The sequence below is a fragment of the Callionymus lyra genome, chromosome 10, assembly GCF_982586985.1.
Source record: "Callionymus lyra chromosome 10, fCalLyr1.hap1.1, whole genome shotgun sequence".
Taxonomy (NCBI): Eukaryota; Metazoa; Chordata; class Actinopteri; order Syngnathiformes; family Callionymidae; genus Callionymus; species Callionymus lyra.
Genome location: NC_141827.1, coordinates 5,076,902 through 5,094,667, shown reverse-complemented (window position 1 = coordinate 5,094,667; position 17,766 = coordinate 5,076,902). Strand labels below are relative to the sequence as shown.

At 37.9% G+C, this 17,766-nt stretch overlaps 2 protein-coding genes across 4 annotated transcripts; both read right to left on the bottom strand.

The window, feature by feature from the left end:
• Positions 1-173: 173 nt before the first annotated feature.
• On the bottom strand, positions 174-12,189 carry cept1b (choline/ethanolamine phosphotransferase 1b). 3 transcript variants are annotated; one of them, XM_087800898.1, is made up of 10 exons: positions 12,093-12,189; positions 10,272-10,550; positions 9,922-10,096; positions 8,617-8,764; positions 8,407-8,548; positions 5,280-5,364; positions 4,952-5,083; positions 4,717-4,875; positions 2,133-2,258; positions 174-1,840 (listed from the first exon to the last, which is right to left on the bottom strand). In XM_087800898.1, the coding sequence occupies exons 2-10, from the start codon at positions 10,460-10,462 to the stop codon at positions 1,718-1,720; spliced, it is 1,281 nt and encodes a 426-aa protein (XP_087657024.1). In that variant the 5' UTR covers positions 10,463-10,550; positions 12,093-12,189; the 3' UTR covers positions 174-1,717. The 3 variants fall into 3 exon arrangements, with proteins under 3 accessions (XP_087657024.1, XP_087657025.1, XP_087657023.1); XM_087800899.1 differs by lacking the exon at positions 5,280-5,364 and adding an exon at positions 7,045-7,129 and having other exon boundaries at positions 11,988-12,166; XM_087800897.1 differs by having other exon boundaries at positions 11,988-12,166.
• A 2,551-nt stretch (positions 12,190-14,740) lies between these two features.
• pth4 (parathyroid hormone 4) lies at positions 14,741-17,766 on the bottom strand. Its single transcript, XM_087801227.1, has 3 exons — positions 17,703-17,766; positions 16,189-16,277; positions 14,741-15,111 (listed from the first exon to the last, which is right to left on the bottom strand). The coding sequence occupies exons 1-3, from the start codon at positions 17,709-17,711 to the stop codon at positions 14,856-14,858; spliced, it is 354 nt and encodes a 117-aa protein (XP_087657353.1). The 5' UTR covers positions 17,712-17,766; the 3' UTR covers positions 14,741-14,855.

Genomic DNA, 17,766 nt, shown 5'->3' with positions numbered 1-17,766 from the left:
AAAACATGTTCATGATGAGGAACTTACTGCATCTTAGAGAGAAGAACATTTACTACATGTGAGCTAGAGCTCCTTTTACAAAACTAGCATCAATATATATATAAACACTAAAATGCTCAACAAAGATCCAACAATATAACACTCGTCGAAACATGAACGACTCGGACCACGGCTTGGCATTAAACATTTTTCTTGAACATTATGGAACAAACAGTCGTTACAGTTTCTGCAGTCAGAACCCAAATCATAAAAACAGGCACGAGATGTGGAAACTAAAAAAAAAGAAGAAAAGAGCAGGTGAAAGTGAGTCTTCCACACGAGTACAGGCCATGAGAAGCAGCAACACTGAACATTTATCATGAGGCGCAACAGTGACGGTCAACGATGGTCAACTAATATTCCGCCGCAGCAGTTTCATGTGAATCTCTTGGACTACGAAGATCTTTATTGCTCCACATCCACTTCCTGTGCAACCGCTCTGCTCGGGTTTCGGTGGAAACGTAACGGAGGCATTTTTGCTAAAACAAAAAAATGTTTGATGAAAAAAACAACATTTTTTCACTCTTGAAAAAAGGTAGCTTTGTTCCCTGAATGAACATATGAAGCTTCGAACTAAATTAGGTTCTAATACGTTTGTGATCCGACACAAGATCTTCGTTACAATCTTTTGGGACTTTTTTAAAATGATTTAATTATTTTCGGACCGAGGCTGAAACTCGATCCCAGCTGGAAAAACCTTTGAGACACAGATCGGGTCACATGACCAAAAGATAAATCAAATAATCCTCTATAAATGGATCTCAAGGGAAACAAAGAAGAACAAAACTTCTGTGCGTGTCGGACTCGACGTCACAATATTTAAGAGGTTTTTGCTGCAAATATTTGTTAAACATCTTGCTTTACAAGATCTTTTTTCTTCATCAACATTCAATCATGTCGTGTTTTTGTGTTCATGAGAGACAAAGCTATAAAGAAATGAAGTTTCTTATTTAGGTGTTTTGGTCTGCAGTAGAAATACGCGAGTGAATGTGAAATGTCACCTTCACAGTGTTCTGTTGTGTACTTGTGTACATGGTCAATGTTTGTTTGACTCGAGTCGTCACATGTTCAGGTCAAACGTGTGTGTGAATGTTCTTATACGAGACACTTTCTAGTCGTCATATAAGAAGTGACGTGTGTACTTGAAGTACAGGTGTATGTAGCCGCCGTTTTTAAAACAAAAAAATATAATAAATAAAAGTATCATATACTGAGGATGACGTTTCCACCAAAACTGCGTTCAGTCGACACGAGCGGCTGCACAGCGTCGTTGAAATGTGCCGAAGGTTCGAGTCGCGGACGAACGGTTTCGGTGAGAGAAGCGTCGTCGCGGCAACGGTTGAGTATTTACAGTAATCATAGCAAAAGTTCTGAGAATATTACAAAAATCATAGTCATGTGAAAGAAAAAGTTAAAACACTTAAGAGTTATTTTTCCCGGAACACAGCGAGTAGCACCTGACCTCACCTGAAGTATTTGTAAAGTACTGGTACACAGTCAAACCTGCACTGCTGAGAGAGAAACAAGAACAATAATACTCATTATTCATATTATATATTAGATTATTTGTCCTCACATTCAGTTGGCAGAAGCACAAACTTGTACACCGTGTGGTCCTCGTCTCCTCTACTGGACGACAGACACACCAGAAGAAGACGAGAGGAAGAGTCTGTGGTGCTCAGTGGGTGGCGCTGCTGAGCACGGAGCAAGGCTTGATTTTAAAAACGAAGATGTGGAGATGGCAGGCGATCTGGTTGCACACGCTGACGCAGTAACGCACCAGGTCGAAGAAGGAAATGACCTGCGGCGGAGGGAAGCGTCAGTTTCACGTTGAATTTGAACTGCTACGAGTAAAAGTCGCTTGAATTTGGAACATTTATTTATGGATTATTGTAATTAGAACTTCAAACTCTATGGGTTAAAAAGTACTCATTCATTTAGAAAATAGTATACAAATTCAACCTTTTCAATAAACTGAATATTGAATTAAATTAGAAAATAAATTAATAACAAAATCATTAAAAAAAAAGAAGTAAAGTTTTGTTAAGAGAATAATGAACAATAAAAAGTTTTCTCGATCGTTCTCCACTTACCAAAGCGAGCCACAGCACCAGGTACTCGTCGATAAAACTATTGAAATACTGATTGAGGAACAGAAGTCCTGGTCCCAGAAAGGCTAAATCATGAAGATGCATTTCACTCTTCGTCATGTGGGCGACCTGTTGAGACAGGAAGTCGACATCCTGTAAACATTTACTCTTCAGAACTATTTCTTTTTTTTTTATTTACTTTTTCAAAAGCAAACTAGCCTCGAGGAGTAATACTACAGAGCCTGGTAGAGTAATACTACAGAGCTTCAAGGAGTAATACTACAGAGCTTCAAGGAGTAATACTACAGAGCCTTGAGGAGTAATACTACAGGGCCTGGTGGAGTAATATTACAGAGCCTGGTGGAGTAATACTGCAGTGCCTGGAGGAGTAATACTACAGAGCCTCGTGGATTAATACTTCAGGGCCTGGTGGTGTAATACTACAGAGCCTCGAAGAGTAATACTACAGAGCCTGGTGGATTAATACCACAGAGCCTCATGGAGTAATAATACAGAGCCTCGAGGAGTAATACTACTGAGCCTTGAGGAGTAATACTACAGAGCCTGGTGGAGTAATACTACAGAGCATCATGGAGTAATACTACAGAGCCTCGAGGAGTAATACTACAGAGCCTGGTGGAGTAATACTACCAAGCCTGGTGGAGTAATACTACCAAGCCTGGTGGAGTAATACTACAGAGCCTCGAGGAGTAATACTACAGAGCCTGGTGGATTAATACTACAGAGCCTCATGGAGTAATAATACAGAGCCTCGAGGAGTAATAACACAGAGCCTGGTGGATTAATACTACAGAGCCTCATGGAGTAATACTACTGAGCCTCGAGGAGTAATACTACAGGGCCTGGTGGAGTAATACTACAGAGCCTCATGGAGTAATACTACAGAGCCTCATGGAGTAATACTACAGAGCCTCATGGAGTAATACTACAGAGCCTCATGGAGTAATACTACAGAGCCTTGAGGAGTAATACTACAGAGCCTGGTGGAGTAATCCTACAGAGCCTTATGAAGTAATACTACAGAGCCCTGAGGAGTAATACTACAGAGCCTGGTAGAGTAATACTACAGAGCTTCAAGGAGTAATACTACAGAGCTTCAAGGAGTAATACTACAGAGCCTTGAGGAGTAATACTACAGGGCCTGGTGGAGTAATATTACAGAGCCTGGCGGAGTAATACTGCAGTGCCTGGAGGAGTAATACTACAGAGCCTCGTGGATTAATACTTCAGGGCCTGGTGGTGTAATACTACAGAGCCTCGAAGAGTAATACTACAGAGCCTGGTGGATTAATACCACAGAGCCTCATGGAGTAATAATACAGAGCCTCGAGGAGTAATACTACTGAGCCTCGAGGAGTAATACTACAGAGCCTGGTGGAGTAATACTACAGAGCATCATGGAGTAATACTACAGAGCCTCGAGGAGTAATACTACAGAGCCTGGTGGAGTAATACTACCAAGCCTGGTGGAGTAATACTACCAAGCCTGGTGGAGTAATACTACAGAGCCTCGAGGAGTAATACTACAGAGCCTGGTGGATTAATACTACAGAGCCTCATGGAGTAATAATACAGAGCCTCGAGGAGTAATAACACAGAGCCTGGTGGATTAATACTACAGAGCCTCATGGAGTAATACTACTGAGCCTCGAGGAGTAATACTACAGGGCCTGGTGGAGTAATACTACAGAGCCTCATGGAGTAATACTACAGAGCCTCATGGAGTAATACTACAGAGCCTCATGGAGTAATACTACAGAGCCTTGAGGAGTAATACTACAGAGCCTGGTGGAGTAATCCTACAGAGCCTTATGGAGTAATACTACAGAGCCTTGAGGAGTAATACTACAGAGCCTGGTGGAGTAATCCTACAGAGCCTCATGGAGTAATACTACAGAGCCTCGAGGAGTAATACTACAGAGCCTCGAGGAGTAATACTACAGAGCCTCATGGAGTAATACTACAGAGCCTTGAGGAGTAATACTACAGAGCCTCGCGGAGTAATACTACAGAGCCTGGTGGAGTAATCCTACCAAGCCTGGTGGAGTAATACTACAGAACCTCGAGGAGTAATACTACAGTGCCTCGAGGAGTAATACTACAGAGCCTGGTGGAGTAATACTACAGAGCCTTGAGGAGTAATACTACAGAGCCTGGTGGAGTAATCCTACAGAGCCTTATGGAGTAATACCACAGAGCCTCGAGGAGTAATACTACAGAGCCTGGTGGAGTAATACTACAGAGCCTCATGGAGTAATACTACAGAGCCTTGAGGAGTAATACTACAGAGCCTCATGGAGTAATACTACAGAGCCTGGTGGAGTAATCCTACCAAGCCTGGTGGAGTAATACTACAGAACCTCGAGGAGTAATACATGGCAGTTCTCCTCTCTTTCTTCTTCAATGAAAAATCTTATAAAACAAGGAAATCTCAAAGTAATTCAAGCAGACAGAGAGAGTTAAGACTAATAACATGTATTTTCTAGTATTAAAGGTTAATCATGAGTCAAATGTAAACTAGTTGGGCGGGAGGATGCATCTGACCCGGAATGAATCTTCCACTTACGACTAGTTTATTGGTGATTTTGGCGGAGACGAATCCAAACGCCAGGATGTAAAGACACGGGTGTTTCTCGAAGAGCTGCACCGCAGACTTCTTGTAGATCATCATGGCCAGGATTATAACTGAGCCGATGTGAAGGACGGGGGAGAGGACGCTGGTTCCCTGAGGACACACACCACACAACAAACACACAATCAGCAGTGAGTCTCAACTTGAAGACCAGTCTCTCGACACTCACAGCTATGGTGGATCCGTTCTTGCCGACGCCGCCGGTGAAGATGACTCTGAAGTAATTGGTGCAGGAGAAGATGGCGCCTAAAAAGGTGAAAATGGCAGGAACCATTTTCATCTGGATGTTTAGGATGGGAATCTAGGGAGCGAAACATCACAACGTTAAAGTACCGAAGGAATCGCTCGAGCGACAAGACACGTGCACACTATCAGCATCTCATGCACAGAAGCTTCACTCATCCGTCGTCAGGTTAGATTCACTATTACACAGTTATTACACACGGATTGAGGATTTGTTAAACAAAATTAAAAGTACAAGAATCGGACAGAATTACCAGTGACTGCCAAAAAGCAGATCCTCCCAGGGCGGCCAGCAAATACATGACAATTATGAAGATTTGCACCTCAGTCACATCAATGCTGAGCGAGAGGAGAGAAGCAGAGATTGGAAACACACCATTAGTCACGTCCACAATCACAGCAAACTTCCGACAATACAAGGCTGGACGGGGAGACGAGCCGCTGACCCTCTGCATGGAGATACCACAACCCTCGCTCGCGCTGAAGGCAGTCGGTGATCATCGGTCAACGTTAAGTGATGGATTATTCCTCGCTTTACATGTCATGACCTCCTGCTGTGAGCTTCTAATGCAACTGAAGATTCTCTCCTTTCATGAGTCACAAGAATCAAGGAGAGACTAGTGGTGTGTACTGTCAAGAACCTGTCGATAAGTATCACGATACAGGGTCAACAATACGATATATCATGATACTGTAGTATTGTTGTACTTGACTCTGGTGTTGTGATAGTGTAGTAACAAGGATATATGTGTAGTATTGTCCAGTACTTGACTCTGGTGTTGTGATAGTGTAGTAACAAGTATATATGTGTAGTATTGTTGAGTACTTGACTCTGGTGTTGTGATAGTGTAGTAACAAGTATATATGTGTAGTATTGTCCAGTACTTGACTCTGGTGTTGTGATAGTGTAGTAACAAGTATATATATGTGTAGTATTGTCAAGTACTTGACTCTGGTGTTGTGATAGTGTAGTAACAAGTATATATGTGTAGTATTGTTGAGTACTTGACTCTGGTGTTGTGATAGTGTAGTAACAAGTATATATGTGTAGTATTGTCCAGTACTTGACTCTGGTGTCGTGATAGTGTAGTAACAAGTATATATGTGTAGTATTGTCCAGTACTTGACTCTGGTGTTGTGATAGTGTAGTAACAAGTATATATGTGTAGTATTGTTGAGTACTTGACTCTGGTGTTGTGATAGTGTAGTAACAAGTATATATGTGTAGTATTGTCCAGTACTTGACTCTGGTGTTGTGATAGTGTAGTAACAAGGATATATGTGTAGTATTGTTGAGTACTTGACTCTGGTGTTGTGATAGTGTAGTAACAAGTATATATGTGTAGTATTGTCGAGTACTTGACTCTGGTATTGTGATACTATAGTATTTACAGACCAAATGACTCTTGACGAAGTCGTAACTGCTTTCACTTGTTTTCAAACCAAAATATATCCAAAAATCATCTTAAAAAGCCGCCAGAGTCACCGTATCCTCTCGTCCTCAGTCATAGCCCGGCCTCTAGCCGGATTTCATCCTTGCTTAAGTTGAGGAGGACGTAATGACTGCTGCCATCTAGCAGCCAGAAGTTTAATTGTAACACAAAAATGAAAATTTTTTATTTGTATATAAAAATATGGAAAGTATTTTATTTTATACACTTAAATATATCCATATTACTTAAATATTATGTATATTTTCTCAAACCCCTACAAGAGACCCTGAGTCAAATGTTTTCTCTCATGAGTTGTTGACATGTTAAGGCAGTGTAACTCCATCCTTGTGCAACCGTACGATCAGCTGACATCTGGCATGAGTGTCCAATTACAAGCAGAGAGAAACAAACCACAGATTCAACTTCTGCGTTTCTGCTCGGTGTTTCCAATCTTACTGCAGTACTTTTAGAACGTCCTTCACCGACTGCACTTCAAGACGAGCGGACCCAAGAGTGTCCAGGGTCAGAGGTGAGTGTGGGAGCCGACAGCAGGGGGTCTCGCGGCCGCCGGTCAGCGTGTTTTTACCGTCACGTTCCACAGGCCGGGGCCCGCGGTGGCAGTGAGCATCAGCAATCCTGAGAGGCAGAGCTGAACCTCTATAATGTCAAATCTACACACACAACATGCCCTTGTTTAATACAGACGTTTGTCTGAGTTAACACAAGGGTTAAATGAGTTTAAAATAAACATTGATTATTCAAGTACATCAGGGTCATCAGAATATTGAATGGTTGAATTTAACATTTAAAATTAAAAGTTTTATTGAAACGTTGTGGTGGTTTTTGAGCATTTAAAAGGTTATTTTGACTAATTTAATTTTAATAATTTCTATATTGAAAGATAGACTTTTCTTTAAATATTTACATTAAAGATATTGTATATTTTCAAAATGATTGTTGGTACTTATTTTTTCCTTACACCTAGATTTTGATTTTTTAATTCCAAAAATACATTTTCTAAATTCATTATTTTTTTTATTTTGTAGCGTTTTAAGTCAATATAAATCTTGCTATGCTAGTAACATTTCACTAGACTAAAGCAATCGAGCACCGAGCCACTCTAACTGTTAAATTTAAATCAAAATGTAAAACTACCATTAGTTGGAAATAGTTTAAATCCTTGCATTTGTATCCACCGTTAATGAGTGACTCAGAGTTTTATGAGGTCACATGATCATGTTTTTGTCGCAATCTATCGCCTGGTGGCACCATAACAACAACATTTTTTTATTTAATTTAAAAGGTGAAAAATTAAAAAAAATATATATTTTAGATGCATTTTCTAAATAAGAGGAATAAAGAATATTAAACTCAATGTGTAAAATAAATTTTAATTTATTGAAAAACATCATACAAATAATATAATATACAATTTATTTTCAATAATTACCAAAAATAATTAAAAGCTTAAAACGGCAACAATACTACAGTAAAATAAAATGTTAAATTTAACCATTTAATGTTTTGATGACACCAATATACTTTAATATTTTAGAACCCTCAGAACTTTAAAGAATAAACCGATTTCCTGATGAATCCAAAATACTCTGCAGAAAAATATCTTAACCCCGACAACCTGTGACATTTCCAGCTTCCACTCTAATCATCCCGCAGTAATTGAGAGAAGCATCTTTGGACAATTGAGATGTTTGACACAAGATTCAAGCAACGACTACATCGCCATGGCAACATTTAGAACCAGTTAATGGCCGGTTACAAAACCTGAACCTGTTGAAGCAAGAGTGATCAAGACTCAACATGAAACCTCATTTCTATTGATTATTTTTATCATTTCCAAGTACCTTTACTGAACAAACATGAAGCCAAGAAACATAAACAACAAAACACAGACTGTCTGTATAAAAAGGAAACGCATGAATTGACTTACATGCCGAAGCGCAGCGTGCCAGACACGTAGGTCTGCCAGTGGGCACAGTAGAACATAAACATCCCGGCAAAGCAGCAGAAGAACATCCAGTCTGGATTGGTCCCCAGCTGCACTGCTATGCTGGTTCCCAGAACCACAAACACTGGGGACACAAATCAAGTTTAGAACGACACGGAGAAGACGATGAAGTCCCGCGGGAAGTGAACCGACCAGTGGAAAGGGAGTCACAGCCGTGGTCAAACAGTTCACCCAGAGGAGAACTGCTGTTGGTTCTTCGCGCCTGCTTCCCGTCGATGGCGTCCAGCGACTGGTAGACAAACAGACCCACGGCACACAGCAGGTACGCCCAGAGAGGAGCCTGACGCCGCAGAGAAACCAGTCAATCTCCAGGTTGACAGACAGATTTGTGATGTTTAACTCCTTTAAGTGAATATTTATGTGGTTTCTCTTTGTACATCTAAGGCAGGGGTAGGGAACCTGGTCCAGAAAGAGCCGCAGTGGGTGCAGGTTTTTGTTCCAACCGATCAAGCATGTACAGTTTAACCAATGAGGTTTCAGCTGAACAAGCAACACCAGACTGACAATCAACTGATTACACTCCTAAGACACCTGATTGCATAAAATGTGTCCTCTTGAATGGTTGGAACGAAAACCTGCACCCACTGCGGCTCTTTCTGGACCAGGTTCCCGACCCCTGATCTAAGGGGTTAGGTTCCCAATACCATCACAATAAACTGATCTGCAAAATAGTGAACATTTAATGTTTTACCATCTTAAATAAACAGTATTTATACATGGAAAAAGCTTCATTTAAGGTGTCGTCCTTCTCGACAACCCTCTCAGTATTGTATACATGAACAGCTCCCATAATGCCTTGCCGCCCAGCCCACCAATCACAGCGGTCGATCACTTTTAAACAAGGCAACATATGCGTAGGCGGCACTGCTAGGTTTATGTCCCCTCGCTCACTTGCCCTCAGCACCGCCGCCAATTCTCAAAACAGCTAAAGAGACTTTTGAAATATCCCCCTGGAGGTCAGAGGGATCGAGTGAACATCGTCCCCTTCAGAGCTGTATATTGGCCAGAAAACACATCCATAGCGGCGGCAATGAACCGCTGCTGTCTGTTTCCCACCAAAGAAGAAGAAAAATATTTTGATTTTTAATTATTATTCATAGTGTTTGAAGAAAATCTATTAAAAGGAAAAGGTACTTCAATCTCCAAGTGCCCTCCGTGTGTCGTTACAGGGGCAAATCAAACAGGTATTGAAATGCAGCCGGAGTGTTAATTAATGAGTGCCACCAACTAAATCACTAAATCATCAGTTTGTAACAAGGTAATCAATGATAAGGAGCTTTGTCATTCCTGCAGTTTGAGATGTAATATATTGCAGAATAAAACATCCATGAAACGGCGGGACCGCAGAAGGGGAAGCATGACAATGGGGAAGCTTTAACAACATGAAAGAGTGAGTCGATGTGAACCAATCAGGAAGGTTTGTTCTTGAACGCTGACCTGTTCGGTGGCAGTCGGACAGTAATAGATGAGCACCAGGGTGGTGAAGACGTTGGTGGCCAGGCCGATGATGGTGATCAGGTTGGGGGCGATCCAGGAGGGAACACGTCTCACTAACCACTCCCAGTAACGCTGCATCAGAGGCTCCAACAGAGAGCATCCGGCACTGCTGTATCTGTGAGGAAACATGATTATGGCTGGCCTTGACACGTAGTTTCACTTTGGTTTATGACAAATCATCCAAACGAATCAGCCGCTAAAAGAGCTACAAATAAATCTCACTGTTCATTTTAAAGAAGCTTTTCACACATCATGTAGATGGAACTATTTGAGAATCCCCCGTCGCCTACCTGTGTTCTTCCAGCCTCTTGAGCTGATGCCTGGACAGCGGCGGAGACGGCAGCTCTATCAACCTGCGCAGCACACCGGGGGCCAGCCAGCAGGTCGCTTCCATGCCGATGCTCTGCCCCGGGTCCTTGTCACGGACAAGGGTTTTGCGAGAGCGTAGGCCGCCACCTTGCTGCTGCCCCGTGGTGCTCATGGAGCCCTGCTACCTGCTGAGTCGGTCCCAAGTAAGGCTGCTTCTGCCACGGTCCTGCCTGGAGGCCCAAAGGTCCACAGTATGACACCTGCAGAGACGGAAATTAAATAATCAATACATCTGAAAACGTTTTGACCCACTCTTTCATGTGTTAAATAAACAAAGTGTAAACATGTTAATAAGTTAATAAATGAGACATTTAGTAAGAAGGACATATAGAAGAGTTACATAAAATGTACATTTGAATAGTTCAAATAACTCAATTTAAGGATTACAGATAATTTAATAAAATTTAAACTCAAGTCAGAACGTGCTGCATTTCTTAAACCCTTTTCAAATCCTATTCAATCACTTAACATGCCTTTTTGTTTCAGGAAACACCAAAATAAACGATATACATCAAGAAAGATTCTGACACAAAAGCCAGTTTAAGCACTTATCACATTAGATACAGTGATTTTCGTTCAATTGTAGTCGTTCCATCTAGTTCAGGACCTTAACAGTCTTTTAAAATATTAATTTATTTTAATAGCATCAAATGATTTTAATAAATCCACAGGAATACTTTCAATTTCTTCTATTGCTCAGGTTTATTAATGAAAGTTAGAGTCTGAGCAGCAAAATAAAAACAAGCAAAAAGTGTAACATAAAAAAGACTAAAAGGGAAACAATTTCATACAAAATTATATTGATGAATTAAAAGATACATTTATAAAAGTTTGCAAAAAAGCATGCAGTTTTATAATAGTTTTTCTTTTTAATACAACATTAAAATTAAAATAAATATCAGAGGTCATACTTCATTCAAATGAGAAAACTAACAAAGAAAGACATCATTCCAGAGGAACAGACTCATAAATCATTGAAATAAAACCGTTTTTCTTTTTTTTTTTTTTAATCTCACGTGATTTCTTTGTAATAACTATTATATCCGCCACTAAAAGCTCATCCCCGGTAAACAGACATTGCGTAATCGCTAGTGTATTTCAGGAGGCAAGTGGGGGGGAATGATCGAAAACATTTTTGGTGGTTCTAGATATGCTTTGGATTATTTAACGGTTCAATCGAGAATCGAAGATCTCTGGATCATAATGTGACAATAACGGGTGATGTCGAGTAAAACCGTAAAAGCAAACACATTGATCATAATGTAATAAAATAGCATGACAGAAATGCTGCTTTGAATTCTAGTCGACATGAAGAACCAGACATTTCTAAAACGGTATTTCATGTTGTCATGGTTTAAAGAGCCGTTCAACGGTGAAGTCATAGTAAACAACCTGCCGTTAGCAGTTTAGCCGCGAACGTGTTTAGTTTGGTCTCTGCGGGCGTCACGTTCCGTTTGCTGTCGAAAATAAAACCAAATATGAACATAGAAGCTACTGTTCATTGAAATATAAGTTATATGTATTAAGTGATCGAGTAATATCGAGTGCGCGTGAGTGTAGTGTGACTGACAGCCTCGGTGACTGAGCTACAGCTAGCATGTTAGCTAACCAGCTGCAGCCGGACTAACGCAACAGACCTGGGCGGAAACAGGACGAGAGAGCCGGGGACAGTCCGGGGGACCGCGGAGGAGCTTCCAGTCGACAGACAGTACACCCGCCCCGGGCGTCTTTCTGTTATTTACCACTTTTATTTGGTGCGGCGCGTGAATATTTGCAGCGGTAGATGAAGCACCACAACCGGTGTCACTGTGGTGGACGCACAGCGAGCGACTTCTTCTATGGACATTTACACAGGTCTGATGTGTGTGCGTCACTGCCACCTGCCGGTCAAATAAAACACACGTTTTTATGATGAACATTTCATCCTAAACTGTTTTTGGTTTAATTTTAACACGCAAATCTGGGACCAATTATATTTATAAACCTTTGTTTCTGTATAATTCAATTTATTCTTCATTAAAATGTTATTCATTAAAAATATATTTATAAGTAAGTAAGTCATTTTTATTTATATAGCGCTTTTCCAGACCAGGGTCACAAAGCGCTTAAACAATCAAAATAATACTCAAAAAAGTACATCATTTAAAGATCAAGATAATACTGAGAACAACACAGGAGTTCCAGAAAATCAAGGAAAAGCCTGAACAAACAATTTCCCAAAGGAGACCTCCTGAGGGATCAATAAAGTTTTACCTTACCTTACCTTACCTTAACAAATAGAAATGTATTTATTATATAAATAAAGTCTTAAAAAGTATTTTTTTATTGAAGCAACATTTTTTGGATGATTTAAATTAATCTTTTTCAAATTTATATAAAACACACGTTTTTATGATGAACATTTCAATTAAATGAATTCATTTAATTTTACCACACACATCTGGGACCAATTATATATATATAAACATTTGTTTCTGTATAATTAAATGTATACTTCATTAAAATGTTATTCATTAAAAATATATTTATGTATTCATTATATAAATAAAGTCCAAGTATTTTTCTATATAAGCAACCTTTTTTTTGATGATTTAAATTAATCTTTATGATAATTATATTTAATTATATATAATTATAAGTAAGTAGTAAGTAAGTCAGAAAAAAATTCAATCTATAAAAAGTGTTCAAACACCTTTTTTCTTTTTTTTTAAATTAAAAATGTGTTTGTTTGGAGCAGCTTTTCCTTTATTGTAACAGCTGTTGTTTTATTCATTTTTTATTTTATTCAAGAACAATTATTTGTAATTGAATATATTTCCTTTGATTGAAGCTACTATTTGTTGAAGAAACTGTTTTGGGTTTTATTAGTTTAGACACCAATCTCCTACCAATATATATGCCAAACACACACACAAAAGTCAGTAAAATAAACCATTTCTATCAATTACAAAAGCAACTTAAAACTTTTCCTTTTTTATTAGTATTTCTTCCACATTTTATTTAAAACACCTTTATTTATTAAATAAACAAATCTACCTCATAACATAAAATACAAATTCTGCTCATAAACAATTTGACACAAGCCTCAATTGCATTGACTTTAAAACCTCTTACGGCATATTTCAGACTAATATTATGATCTTGACAGAGAACGTCACACAAACATCAACAGGTGCCTGTTTCCCAGAAAGAGTTACTGCTTATAAGGTTTGACAGATTTGCTAGAGGAGTTCCTTACACAACTATAAATAAATCTTGTCAGTTTTTATCCATCACCGTGTCATTGACGCCCTCTGTCCATATAAAAATGCAGTATATAACTGCTTGTATTTGTTATTTTTAGCCTTAAAAAAATAGTCGTGTTTAACATGACACAGTAACTCGTGACAAATCACAGTTTTTCTGTAGTAGTGCTGAAGCTTTCAAGTTACTGACAAAAATAGTTTTTAAATTTTTTTAAATTTTTTACATACATTTGTTGAACATATTTGCAGTTCAATAAATAAAATATATCAAAATACAAATCACTGTTGACTTTTATATGACTAATTATATTACTATTACAATCAAGTACCAGATAAGAGATACAAAAAACATTTCACATTAAATGTTTTTCTGTTTTTTGTTCAGTTTGAGAAAAATAAAAATCCCTATATTTAAACTAACATGTGAAGCATGAGTTTGTTCATCATTTCCTGTATTATTTGTTCAAGCAGTTCAACTCTCGTGCAGAGACTCCATCAGTTTGACAGTCAGTCTTGTTCCTCTGACTTGTTCATCCTGAAAAAAAGATCTAATGTGAATTTAATATATTTTTGTTGAAAGTCAAACCAGGTCGAACTCTGACAAAACAACAATTGGTGAGTTTTTATGTTGCTATTAGCCTGAAGCTAACGCTAGCTCATGTCTACTAATGTCTCTAAAATGAAGTGTTTTCTGTCTAAACGTATTAAAGTATTCAAGAATGGGGTTCTTTAAGGTTTTAGTTGATACACGAAGTGTTAACTAGTACACTGTTTACAAATGAGGTAATAAATATAGTAATTGAATCCTTGAATTTGATAGCTAAGTAAATGCTGAGTAATGCTAACTAGCTTCTCCCTCTTAGCTTGAGTTGTGTTTCCCCACATAATCCTTAAGTATTTCTTAAGTGAAAATTATTCTTAAATGATCAGATTTTCTTTTCTTAGAATTAGAAATACAAGTTTTTTTTAAAGATGAAAATAATACTATGTATTGTAATACCATATTCAATCTTTCCACTAATATTGTCAATGTTGCTCTACTAGCATGTTTGGATTGAAACAAAGAAGTTTACCCTTAAATTAATGCAAAGTTTGAATCAGTATTCAGGCCATTGACTTTGTGAATTCATAAAAAGAGAAGAAGGCAGGTTTAAAAACATGTTTATTTGACTGATGCAGGTAAATACCACTGAAATAGGAAAACCTCCTTCAATAAAGCTGTCATTGATGTGCTTCTGGATTCACGTCACCGACGTCGCGTTAAGACTCCGGGTCTTGGGTCAGGTACGGATTAAAGAAGTCTCTCAGAAGGCTCTCTACGCGGACAGGCTCGGCCGCCTGGACCCGGTCCGGATTCACCACCAGGTTGCGGGGTCTTAAGAAGTTGGAGGGCGCGGAGCGGGTCTGGGCGGTGTGGAGACCCTCCATGGCGCTGGAGAGCCAGATCAGTCTCTTCAGACTCTGGATGGTGCGTCCGCGGTCGTGCATCAGCTGGTGTTCCGTCACAGCTCTGCGACTGCAGCACACACAACAACAATAAGCCGTCGAAACAAAGAACTGATAAACGCCACAACATCTTCAAATATGTTTATTACAACTAAAGAATTAACAGCTTCACTAACTCATAAACGTCAGACTTTCAATGCGACATAACAAGATGAATTATCTCTATATAATATATATTATATCACGCCTGCGATAATAAATAAACTCAATGTAAATATTCCAGATCTTTGCTACAAGTCCAATAGAATCAGAGGTCAATGTGTTATATTCTATAATAATATCATCTCCTGAACCCTTCGACCTAAAGATTTACAGAGTCTCTACTCAGACAATTGTGCAAAATGAAGAAATTAAATAAAGGTTATTGAGCTGTGTCTGTTACAAACTGGACGATGGACAAATGTAGCCTTCTCTTCATTTTTGGTTGAGAATCTAACTTCTAATCTAGCTTACAGGTAAAGCTTACATTATTATTAAAAAGAAAAAGATCAGACTTTTATCCGGTTTTGGAACTTTTTCTGTTTTCTCAAACTTAATGATATACATAAGGTGATTGAAAAGCTAAAAATACGGATAATATTAACAACAATAATGAATAAATAAATAATTTTCATTAATATTATTATTTATTCATTCAATTTTACTTTTACAGTGACTTATTTTATGTTTCTTAAAGCCATCTTATCGTCAAACACCTTAAAATCGTAAAATTTACTCCCTTCAGTTGTGATTTAAAGAATTTATTGTGATTCATTATAAGTACTATTATTATCTTTAACTGTGTTATCATGTGGATTAACATTATTGTCATTATTCTCAAGTAATGCTGCCAGCTGTTTTTGTTGAGGGGGGTTTTGGCACCGATATTTCTTTGTCCCTGAAACTAAGTCAAAATATGTTCTATTCCCTTTTACCCTCTTTGCACTATTTTAATCAAGCTGACTTTATTCTACAGCTTTTTACCATTTGTTGTTATTGTTTCATGTGATTTAATTTTTCCTCTTTCACCTGCTGAGTGTCCTTGAGGGTCTTTAAAGACGCTCTTAAATCAGATGTATTATGATTTTAAAGAAAAGCTTCTAATCACCTCTCGCTCTGTTGACACTGTCCAGTTGTGAAGAAGACGAGGAGCATGACAGCGAGCCACTGCACGAGCCGCTGGGTCGACTGACGCTTCTGGAACACATCGGATACTTCAGGTGAGTTTGTGTCCATGGATTCACCAACATATGGACTTGAACAGTGTCTCGGATTTATCCGTTCCTGCTCAAATCACCTCAAAATGTGTTCACTTATTTAAATTAAATAATGGTTTAAAATGAGTTACCTCTCGATGAATTTAACAATTATATACAAATCCATTGACTTATTATGTACATAAACTTATATTATTCTGTTCTTTTTTAAGTCTTATTCTGTTCTTTTTTAAATCTGTATCGTCACTTCACAGGAGACATATTTGACACGACAGTTTTGCCCTAAAATGTTTGGCTGGTTTGATCACTGACGATACAGAGCAGCTCCACGTCTGCAAACACAAGTGTCGATAAGAGATCAGATACAGTTTCGTCTCTAGAGTCTAAAATATTAATTCCTGCCGTGCTTTAGTAGCATTTTCATGCTTTTTTTGGGGACATTTAAATTCACATCTGTCTGGTGATTAGTTAAAATTACCCTAAAAGTAAAGGAAAGTAAAGTGATTTACATTCTCATCTCATTCTGAACTCCTGTGTTGTTCTCAGTCTTATCTTGACCTTTAAAGTATGTATTTTAGTGAGTATTGTTTTGATTGTTTAAGCGCTTTGTGACCCTGGTCTGGAAAAGCGCTATATAAATACAAATAACTTATTTACTTACTTACTTAAAAATAACTGCAATGCACAAATTAAATCTAATGTCTTAATATTTTAGTTAAGAGTTTCTCCGTAGTGATGAATAAAAATGATATAGAACAAATAAGAATTTATTTCAGTTAATACAACTATTTTTAATGTTTAATTACATTTCAATCATATTCCGATTTTTTTAATTTTTTTTTAATCAATTACACTTTTTAATGTAAATAGTTTTTGTCTTTGCAAGTTTTAATTCATGACGGAAAGAAGAAAAATTGATGATAGACTTGCCTGGTCTCGAAAAGCGCTATATAAATAAATATTACTTACTTACTTATATTAAGGTCATCCAAAAGCAAAAGAAGGTTTGAACTCTTAAAAAAACAGCAAAAAAAACAACTGCAAATTCATTAATATATTGAGCTATAAAACTGTTGATGAAAATTTTGTACATGACTAGACTGAGAGAAATTAAGAAAAAAAGATAAAATGACTTAACAATTGATGACAATAAAGTAACCAAACAAATCATTACATTTAGTTTGTTTGTAACACTAGCTGGATGTTTCACCGGTTTTAATGCAAACTCAATTTAAAATAAGTTAGTAGGATCTTATTTGATGGTTTACAATGTAATTCCACCATTTAAACAGATTTCCAAAGATATTTAGTTTCTTAATTAAAAAAAAAAAACATGTAACATTTTATTGTTTAAAAAAACATGTTACATTATACAAAGACTGTTTAAAATGTAAAATGTACTTACGAGGTCCATGTTGTTGAAAGACGCTTCTCTTTCTCTGATCTTTGTTGACTTCTGCCTCCGACCT

What these genes read in the sequence shown, in the direction of transcription:
- cept1b (XM_087800898.1), bottom strand. Translation starts at nt 10,462, where the DNA reads ATGAGCACCACGGGGCAGCAGCAAGGTGGCGGCCTACGCTCTCGCAAA. An exon ending in CTGTGACTCCCTTTCCACTG is followed by an intron (nt 8,549 to 8,616) that starts GTCGGTTCACTT and finishes TTGTGTCCCCAG; the next exon opens with TGTTTGTGGTTCTGGGAACC. An exon ending in GGCACGCTGCGCTTCGGCAT is followed by an intron (nt 5,365 to 8,406) that starts GTAAGTCAATTC and finishes CCTCTCGCTCAG; the next exon opens with CATTGATGTGACTGAGGTGC.
- pth4 (XM_087801227.1), bottom strand. An exon ending in CAGTGTCAACAGAGCGAGAG is followed by an intron (nt 15,112 to 16,188) that starts GTGATTAGAAGC and finishes TGTGTGCTGCAG; the next exon opens with TCGCAGAGCTGTGACGGAAC.